This window comes from Leopardus geoffroyi, chromosome C2 (genome assembly GCF_018350155.1).
Source record: "Leopardus geoffroyi isolate Oge1 chromosome C2, O.geoffroyi_Oge1_pat1.0, whole genome shotgun sequence".
Taxonomy (NCBI): Eukaryota; Metazoa; Chordata; class Mammalia; order Carnivora; family Felidae; genus Leopardus; species Leopardus geoffroyi.
This window is the reverse complement of record NC_059333.1, coordinates 130262332-130272698: the sequence shown is the minus strand read 5'-3', so window position 1 is coordinate 130272698 and position 10367 is coordinate 130262332. Positions and strand designations below refer to the sequence as shown.

Below are 10367 nucleotides of genomic sequence, written 5' to 3'. Positions count from 1 at the left end.
TGTGAATTTAATTAAGATGTGTTATGGTCGTGTTTTATCTTTTTTCCTTTTGAACTTCTCACAAAAGGGGGAGAAGGAGGCTCATTATAAGATCCTGCCCAATTTCTTCTAAATCACAGCTATAGTGACTTAGAATCAGACCATTGCTTGTCAAACTTAGGTGCATATGAATCACCTGGGGATCTAGCCAAACTGCAGATTTTGATTCAGTAGGTCTGAGGAGAACCTCTAGAGTCTTAATTTTTCATCAGCTCCTAGCTAGTACTGATGATTCTGGTTCATGGACCATCCTGTGCATAGCCAAGCCTTACAGAACATTAACCAAAACCTTTTAAAGTCACCAAAACTCAATTTGGTATAAAATGGAGTGGTAAAAAGAAAACTTGAAATTGTACTTTTATTTTTAAATTTCCCTTAAAAAAAAAAAAAAGTTTGAGAGAGAGAGAGAGAGCCCTCTGTGCATAGGAGGGGCAGGGAGAAAGAGAATCCCAAGCAGACTCTGCAATGTCAGTGCATGGACCCAATGTGGGGCCTGAACTCATGAACTGATGAGATCATGAACTAAGCTGAAATCAAGAGTCAGACACTCAACCAACTGAGCCACCCAGGTGCCCTGCACTTTTATTTTAAAACAGTGAAGTATAGCTATTACATCTTTCACCTTTATAATTAATATGTTGGAATCTTACAAGTATTAAAATTAAAGATTTTATTATATATAAATACATAAATGGTTTTAACCAAAATGTGGCAACATTTATAAAACCTGTAAAACATTTCATTTTTCAATACAGAACAGACTAATCTGAGTTTGAGATAAATGAGATCAATTTAGGCCATTTAAGAAAGAAGAGACTGTCATGTCTCTATCTTGGGGAAGGTCAAGGAATGCTAAGAGCTTGACTTGTTACTGCATTAATGGCTTCAGATTATGCAGGTACATGTAACACAGCAGAACAATGTAGACTAGGCCTGGCCCAGTCTGCTCATGGAAAAGGTAGAATTTTTAAAAAGGTAGCAGAGACAACTGTTACTAGTTCATTTTACAGAAGATAATTCAAACCTTTCATAAACATTGTCCCTTTATTCTTTGAAACTTCTTGGAGGTAGAGAATCAGGCCAGGCTACTACTGAAAAGCATGACCAGGAATGGTGAGGCCAGAGCAGCTCTGAGAGATGAAAGAATTATGGAATTGAACTCCTTATCTTTACTGCTCTTCCAGCTCTTGTTGAACAGACCAATCCACTCTTCATGATCAATTCTTCATATCATTTTAGGATTCTAAGGTGTCCACATCCATTGGTCCCATACAATAGGAAAGTTAGTTATTTTAAACAGCATACACTGACACAATTATGACTGAAACCTCAATGTAGTCCAATGCAATTTCATGCAAATTACACAAAGTAAAAATAAATTAACATTTTTTTAATGTTTTAAATTCTAATGTTCCAAATGTTTCTTAATTATTTTGTCTGAAAGTGCATTTGCAATGAATTGTAATTGCCATTACCTTGGTCCCTGATGAAGGAAAACATTAGGAGAATGGGTTGTTTTTAAGCTAAATGTGTCTCCACTTGATGAATGTCGGGAAGGAGCTTTTCCACCCAGAAGTGATGTTTCTGCTTCTTTTATTTCCATCGCCCTTTTGTATAGTTCAGCAGCTTTTTCAAAATCCCCTTCTTCATAGCTTTGTGAGAAAAAATTGTTGAAATGAGAATATAACCTCTTAACAACTTGAAATGACCTTACAGGATACAGAATAACAAGCTGTGAATAATTCCTTTCTCCCTTCTATTTCCAGTGCATGCGCTCAGGCTGACTAGTAAAACAATACCCAAACTCTCCTTTCTATCTGAACTGCTAAAGTATATCTCAGTGTCTCATATATACACCAGAGAGACCATGTTGTAATGGATGCAGTGAAATTGCTAAGGGAAGTCTCCGCATCTTGAGATACACAAACACAGAAAAAGCAAAATCAACATGCACTTAATGGTAAATTAGTTTTGAGGACAGCAAATTGCCCATATTACCCCCAGAGCTTGTTAGCTGCAAATGTAAACCATCTTTCACTACTTACCTGATAGATTCGTCTACAACAGAGATTATGCAGCCTTCATTTCACTTCTGGATACTACTTTACTTCAGTATCTTGAAGTAAATCAACCCAAACAGCCCCTTTACCCCCTTGAGTCCAAGGAAAAACAATCAGCACCAAATATTCTGTTTTGTTCTATGATGACTCAAAGCTGTTCTAAAATGGAGTTTGGCTGTTATCAGGAAGCTGAAAAAATTCTTACCTAAGCACAGCTAAATTTTTTAATGTTTCTCCAACTCGAGGATGCATCCGACCCAGGCTGTCTTCATAAATCTTTAATGCTCTTTCATATAATGGCAAGGCTTCGATATGTTTTTTCTTATTAAAAAAAAGTAACAACACTCACTTTGAATACATGGAATTGCTGAACTTACTATTAACATATTCTAGACTAAGCTGATATACTTGGGTAAGCACCTCTAAAAAGGTTAATAACCTCCCACAGGATGTGGATAGAAAAGATTTATTAAACATAATGGTAGAAGCAGTATACTAGAAAGTCAGAAACCTAAGTTTTAGACCTGTCTTGGTGACCATTGACCTGAATCCAAAAATATAAGCAAAAACCTATTTATTGCCCCGTGGGTACAACACCTGCTTTTCACCTGTCATAGACAAATGCCACAGCTTAAAGACAATATTAGATATAGAGATGTACAGAATCTCCAGAGTTTAAAAACCAAGCTTATGCAATGAACTAAGCACTCAGTAGGTGTTTTACGCTAAGAGGAAGGGACTGTTTTACAAATATAACTTCAATAATTTCCCAAGTACTAAAGAAAGCATTAGTAATCTTTTTTTTTTTTTAAGTTTATTTATTTTGGCAGAGAGTGCATGAGTGGGAGAGGGGACAGAGAGAGAGGGAGAGAGAGAATCCCTAGCAGGCTTCTCACTGTAAGCGCAGAGCCCAATGTGGGGCTTGAACTCACAAACTGTGAGATTATGACCTGAGTTGAAATCAAGAGTCAGATGTTTAATCAACTGAGCCACCTAGGCATCCCTAAAGGAAGCATTAGCAATCTTAAATTTCCTTTAATTACTGCTACTGTGTCACAGCTAATTCATATTTATCTATATTTCATACCTTAAAACCATTCATAAAGAGTTAATATGTAGGAACTTACCATTTGGCTATAGAGAACAGCTAAGTTCACCAGGGCAGTAGCTACACTAGGGTGCTTTGGGCCAAAAGATTTCTGTCGAATTTCAACAGCTAGCTCATACAAAGGTACAGCTTTGTCAAGTTTCCCCTAAAAAACAAAAGTGAAATCTAACAAAAATATTAAAACAATAAGTACTATCTGATCAGAGCTTTTTCCATAAATAAAATTTTCTATTAAGTAATTTTGAGGAAAAAAAAATTTCAGAAGCATTTTCTCCCACTTTAATGGTTAAGTTCATAGATAGATAACTGAAATCTAATGAAGTAAAGCCACACTGAATATAAAAACATTTTCTTTGATAATTCAAAAAGCCCTTTTATAAAGATCACCCATTACCACTAAGTTCCCGGTGACGTAAAAATACCGGTAAAATATGTTTGCTACTGTATATAATTTAGATTTGGCATCAAAATAAAATCTCATTTTCCACCAACTCCCTTCCAGGTTTTCCTAATTGTTTCTTTTTCACTTGAAAGTTGCGCAGAAATAGCAACAATGCATCATCGTTCTTACTAAATCATCAACTTCAGTGCCAGGTTGACCAGCAAGGGTCCCACAAGGTCTAAAGACCTTGTCTACACAGCTCTATAACTGCACTAAATAAAGTGAAAGTGGACCTCTTTGACTTTTTGGGGGGGGGGGGCGGTTGGGGAACAGCTACAAAACTCCAAGTATCTCAGGCTAGATTCCTATGGCAAAAAATGGTTACATTTCATTGCAGGCAAAGAAAAGAAACAGTGAAATTTAAATGGTCACTTAATCACCTACAAAGATTCCTCCTTCACCTCTGACAACTGGGTGATTTGTTATGTTTATGGCTGCTTAACACAGGAAACTTAATCATGGTTGAATTTTAGAACTTCTGAAATGTAAGTTCCATCCAATTAGAATGCTGATAAATGCATTTGTATTTGGAATGTATTTTAACAAAACCAGACTGGTATCTTAATTTAGTTAAGTCTGATATAATATTTTTTAATGTTTTACTCAGCTATTTGTTAAAAAAAAATAATCATGATTGAAAAGCTCAGAGAAAATAATCTATCCATCAGGAGACAAATTATTTTGCTGCCAGTAATTATGGCTTAATTGGTATGTTATAAAACACATGTAAGCATGTCAAGGATTACTTACCATTTTCTTATATAAGATTGCAAGGTGCTTCACTGTATAGGCCAAAGAAGGGTGATCAGGAGCTAATGCTCGTCTCCGAATGTCTAAAGCTCTTTCGTAAAGCTCTTCTGCTTTATCATATTGTTTCTTTTCATTGCACAGAGCTGCCAGATTATTTAAAGACTGGGCACAGTCTGGGTGATCTGGTCCTAGAACTCGCTCTCTCATTTCTAAGGACCGCTTCAGAAACTGGTCGGCTGTTCTATGAATAAAACCCCAAAATGGTTTAAATAACGTATTTGCTAGAAGTAAGAATCCTTAACCCTAAGTCAGGTGGAGAACTGAAGCATTTTAATTATTAAATCCAAGATAGTTAATAAAAAGCATTCGGTTAAAGTCCTCTCCCCCTCTTTCCTACCCCTCATCCCTTCCTGCGCTTTTCCAAAAATTAAAAATTATTTCCTGATAGTGTGAGGGCCTAAAGTATCTGGAATGATTGCCTCAATTCTCCACCTGACTTCTAAAAAACAAACCCATAAATATTTTCCAGGACAAACTTCTGATACCTTTAAAACTATTAGACCTAACTCAAAACATTTTGGTATTCACTCTTTCTTCCTTTGATGTTAGTACTAAATAATTTTTAATTCAAGAACCCCTTGTGAAGGAGACTAAGGATTTGTTATACTTTCCCCATATCCAAAGTATCAAATTTGTTACAGTTTCCTGAAATCCAAGTTAGTCCAAAAACACTTCTTTTTTCAGAGTGTAAATATTAATGCCTTTTTGAGTCCTTTAAGTACAAATAAACTGAAGACCAAAACTAGTAGCCATCTATATTCTATTCTTTAATATCCCTTGGTGCCAGTTTCTTTTGTGAAGTCTCACATACAATACTGACACAAAACACTTTTCATAAACATAAAACATACTAGGGATGCTACAGATACTCTTTTTAGTAACTTTTTAGTTACTAAAGAAACAAAGTGACAGAAACAGTAGAGACTATGCCATGGTCTTTGTTAAGTGTGGCTATGTTCAGAACATACTGTACATGAAATCTGGCATGGTTTCAATTTATTCTAGCTTGACTTGATAGAAACGTAAACCAGCTTTTCATCTAAGAGACAAAACGGACACTTGTTTTCATAATTAACATCATGGTACTCACTCCAGGTTATTCTGAAGATAGTAGAGAACTCCCAGTTCATTGAGGGTCCGAGCATTGTCAGGGGTGTCCTTACCTAATGTGAGCTCTTCTAACTGTAGGGCTCGTCTACGTAAAAGGGCGAATCCATACTGAAATAAACACAAATTGATAATCATTACTAGGTAAGTGCAGTCTTTGATTCTGAAACACTATACTGGAGTCCTAAGAAATCCTGGCTCCTTTCGTTCCCTTTAAAGTAGATTACAATTATTTTAAGTATCACACTGAATTAATCCAATGATTATTGAAAATGCACATACTTCCACATGGCATCACATTTTTAAATTCATTAAAAGTACCATTTTGTGAAAGTGATGATGACGTATTTTAGCAAAGTGAACTGAGCCCCAAGTGCTTCAAAAAGGTCAGGACACAAAGTTAACCTGCAGATATTTACCAATCCCACTGCTAAACACTTAAACATCAGGTACTTAAACCGTATATACCACTTGCAAGTAGTAAACAAATAAATCCTGGAAATCAAATGCACAGTATAGTGAATACAGACAATAATCCTGTATTATAATCATCAAACTTGCTAAGAGATTAGATCTTAATTATTCCCACCACAAAAAAGAAATAATTACGTGATAGGATAGAGGTGCTATCACTACAATAGCAATAATATTACAATATATAATGTATCAAATTAACATGTACAACCTTAAATTTACAGTGTTATATGTCAAAAATATTTAATTAAAAATGTACATAGCATTTGAAGTTAAAATAAACAGGCTATATTTAGATTTTATCAGCAGCTTAGAAAAATGAAAATATTTTTTTTGTGTGTGTGTTCAAGGGTAAGAATTTCTATGCATTTGCATTTAGCATAATATATTAAAAATATCTTTTTTTTCCTTTAAAGAAAAGAAGCAGCTTTTAAGTCCATCTTCCAAAGTCTAACTTTCAAATGAACTTTATAGTTACACTTTAAAAAAAGTAAAAAAAAAAATTATTTTCAATGTTTATTGAGATATAATTGCCATAAAACTTTGTGTGAGTTTAAGGTATACAACATGATGATTTGAAATATGTATATACTGCAAAATACTGTAATATATAGTTCCACTTTTTTTAAATGTTTCTTTTATTTTTTTTTTGAGAGAGAGAGAGCACAAGCAGGGGAGGGGCAGAGAGAGAGGGGGACAGAAGATTTGAAGAGGGCTCTGCATTGACAGTAGTGAGCCCAATGTGGAGGTTTGAACTCACGAACTGTGAGATCGTGACCTGAACTGAAGTCAGACACGCAACGGACTGAGCCACCCAGGTGCCCCTAGTTCCACTTTTTAAAAGCCTGCTAAGTTGTACTTTCCAGTAATTCTAATACTTAAGCAGGTATTATACATATAAAGAAAATGTTAATTAGTACTTTTATAGAAGTCACTTTAATATCTAAAGTTCTTAAATAGGTGAGGTGTATGCATCTATATTATGATATTCAGACAGGCTCTTTTCTTCTGCTTCAAAGCACAACACAAAAGAAATCTCTCATTACCGAGTTGCCTTTTCTCCTTGTAGCTTTCTGACGAATTTTAAAGGATTTTTTCCTAAAATGTTCAGCTTGTTCATATCTTAAAAAAAAAAAAAATAAAGTCAAACAAAAGAAACACATGTCCAATTTATCATATTTCAGGCAAATGAAAACATTCCTTACCTAGTGTAAAGTTTTTGTTTTGTTTTTGGCTCTTAAATATAGCATAATTTCTAAAGATGACAGTCACACAGAATTAAAAATCTTTAACAAAAAACTTCATAAAACATAATCTAACAAAACAAACCTAGCTCTCCAAGTAGCTGACATTTAATAGATTTTTAACTGACTTAACTCACTTCAAATCTCTAAAGGATGACCTAACTAAATGAAAATCTAAAATTTTAGTTTGTTCTACCACCTTCTTCTGTACGTGCTAACTTCTGGTCAAATATAAATGTGAAATTCACAAAAAAATTGTGTGAAACAATACTTCTAGAAATTAAAAGAAAAAATTCCAATATGTATCATTTACGATGGTACAAAGAAAATGATTTCTGATAGAGGAAAAGATGACATTCAGTGGGTGCCTAATAGATATGAGACTTTTTATTACACCAGGGACTGGTAAACTTTTTCTGTAAAGGGCTAGATAGTAAATATTTTAGGTTTTATGGGCCATGTGGTCTGTTACAAATATAAAAATCTGTTAGTGAATCATGGAAGCAGCCGTGTGGAAGTTTATGGAAGCAGTCACATAAAATGTGCCTATGTTCCAATACAACCTTATTTACAAAACAAGGGGCCTTTTGGATTTGGCCTGTGGGCAATCGTTTGCTGCCCCGTGTTAGTAATGCACTTAATATTACAAAGCCAGTCAATGAACGGGCCCAGATTTAAACCCGACTATACAACTCCAAAGTCCATGCTCTAGCCTGCACGCATCTTCAAATAGAGATGAATCTTGTGGTGCTAGTTTTCTGTTTACGCCACAAACACCCAAGACTGAGAATAATATTTGAACATGGTGGACTGAAAAGAATATAGGATAAGGAAAAGTACATAGCCACAAAACAAAGCTTAACACATAAGTACATCAAGAACTGTGACTCCCCATCATAAAACCAGAGTATTACTCATCTAAATCTTACTTATTTTGTTTCTGGTACAAAGTTGCAAGTGCCTCAAGTTCACGAGCAATATGTGGATGCTCCGCGCCATAAGCATTTTCTGCGATTTCTAATGCTTGTTTATACAACTGTTCTGCATTGCCAAACTTCTTCCACTGCACGTACACACTCGCTAGTTGGTGGAGGGACTGAGCCACTCTTGGGTGATCTGGATCTAAAGCTGTTTCTCGAATTTCTAGAGACCTCTGCAAAGGCACCACAGCCTAGGAAAAAAAAGGGTTCAAGGCCAGGTAAAGTGAGTGAAATACCGTTAAGAGCTGCGATGTGATCAGCACAACAAATGAAAGCTGCACTAACTCCTAGGGAGGAGAGAAGAGCACACAGGAAAAACCCACACAGTCTGTGATTCCTTGCTGAGCATACCTGACTAAGGAGGCCTAGATCCCTGAGAAATCGCCCCAGGGTTTCATAAAGATCCGCCAGGCAAATCATGTTCTCCTCGCCTTCCCAGTTTTTCTCGTGCTGCTTCAATGAATCAAAGTACTCTGCTGCCATTGCGCTTTTGTCTTTGCCAACAAACTGCCAATAACTCAGCAATTCAGCAAAGTGTCCTCTGTTTCAACAAAAACAGTAACTTAATGAAAATCAAACATTAAAACCCACTGTTGAGTGAAAGTGCCAGAATTCATATAAGCTACTGACGCTTTATTAGTAGGCAAGTGTAGTATAGAGAGAGGGAAAACTGTAGACTCCAACTTGCTGAGTCCACCGCTTCCTAGCTGTGTGGTCTTGAGCAGGTTGTCTGACCTCTTATACTCTGTCATCCTTATCTGCAGAAAGGGGTCACTGACACTACCTGCCTAAGGTGTTACTATAAGCAGATTATAGCACACAGCAAGTACTCCATAGTGCTGGCTGTTATCATTACTATCATTATGGTTACTCACCAGTGGAAATCTACCAGAATCCTTTCTAGACATTTCGTGATATGCAGTCAACTGCTAAATTCACCCAGATCATTATTTTAAATGATGTAAATTAGAACAGAAGAAACTAATGAAACACAGGCAACTGTCAGAATAGAAATACAAAAGTAAGCGTATTCATCTGGAGATGACATTAGTAGGATGGGAGAGCTGGCAAACGAAAGTAAATTTGATTTCAAAGGAATCATGATTTCAAAGGTTGGAATGGAGATCAGAAATAATTTAGGAGGTATAACAAAGAAATTTGAAAAGTTCAGTTAGGAGCAAAACAAATTATGTAGCTATGTTAAGAGAAATGTCTGAGTTTCTAGGTAAGACAGTAACGTAAACTCCCATGAGGCTTAGAGGTCAGAAGCTTGATCGTGAAAAGGTGGTCTGGCCACTGGCAAATTCAAACATAACCAGAATACAATTTCTGAAAAGGGGTAATCCTTTCTTTAAATTTAACACCAGTCGGATTTTGTGGCGAGCCGGCCCAGAATCTGGTTTCAAGGCTATACTTTGAGATACCTGAGGGCCATGAAAGGCAGATGTCATGAACCACATCCATGGGTGGTTTGGATTTAAACCTGCTTAAATGCAAGGGTAAGATAGAAAGGTATCTCAAGATCATTTCAGTTCTGATTTTTTAAAAACCGCAATATTCATTTTTACTTTACCTCTTGGGAAAAGATCTCGTGACAATTTGCAAATTGTCTTAAAATTTCTCCCAGTTTTGGGGCGCCTGGGTGGCGCAGTCGGTAAAGCGTCTGACTTCAGCCAGGTCATGATCTTGCGGTCTGTGAGTTCGAGCCCCGCGTCAGGCTCTGGGCTGATGGCCCAGAGCCTGGAGCCTCTGTTTCCGATTCTGTGTCTCCCTCTCTCTCTGCCCCTCCCCCGTTCATGCTCTGTCTCTCTCTGTCCCAAAAAAAATAAATAAACGTTGAAAAAAAAAAAATTAAAAAAAAAAATTTCTCCCAGTTTTTTTAAATTTCAGGTACCACTGAATCTGGACTTGTTTTTATAGGGTTTTTTTTCATTATTATTTTTAATTGTGCTATGTTTTATCCCTAGCACTTGGGGATACAATAAGTACTTGTTAGGTTAATGTAATGTGCTTATCAGCAGAGCTCAGCCCATAGTACACACAGCCTTCTTTCTGCTCATCTAAATTCTACAGCAGAATCCAATTTCATCCATCTTTCCAGGC

The 10367-nt window shown here is 36.2% G+C and overlaps 1 protein-coding gene across 4 annotated transcripts in view; it reads right to left on the bottom strand.

Annotated features, from left to right (window-relative positions):
* Positions 1–596: 596 nt before the first annotated feature.
* The window catches only part of NPHP3 (nephrocystin 3), a 44342-nt gene continuing 34571 nt past the window's right edge, over positions 597–10367 (bottom strand). Inside the window, exons 20-27 of one of the 4 annotated variants that reach the window (XM_045503619.1) lie at positions 8616–8805; positions 8214–8455; positions 7087–7162; positions 5550–5677; positions 4400–4640; positions 3227–3352; positions 2305–2420; positions 597–1691 (exon numbers count right to left, since the gene is read on the bottom strand). In XM_045503619.1, the coding sequence (XP_045359575.1) occupies positions 1511–1691; positions 2305–2420; positions 3227–3352; positions 4400–4640; positions 5550–5677; positions 7087–7162; positions 8214–8455; positions 8616–8805 (1300 nt within the window). In that variant the 3' untranslated portion in view covers positions 597–1510. Of the gene's footprint in view, positions 1692–2084; positions 2421–3226; positions 3373–4399; positions 4641–5549; positions 5678–7086; positions 7163–8213; positions 8456–8615; positions 8806–10367 lie in introns of those variants that run through there. The other 3 variants (XR_006718732.1, XM_045503620.1, XM_045503621.1) reach the window with 3 other exon arrangements.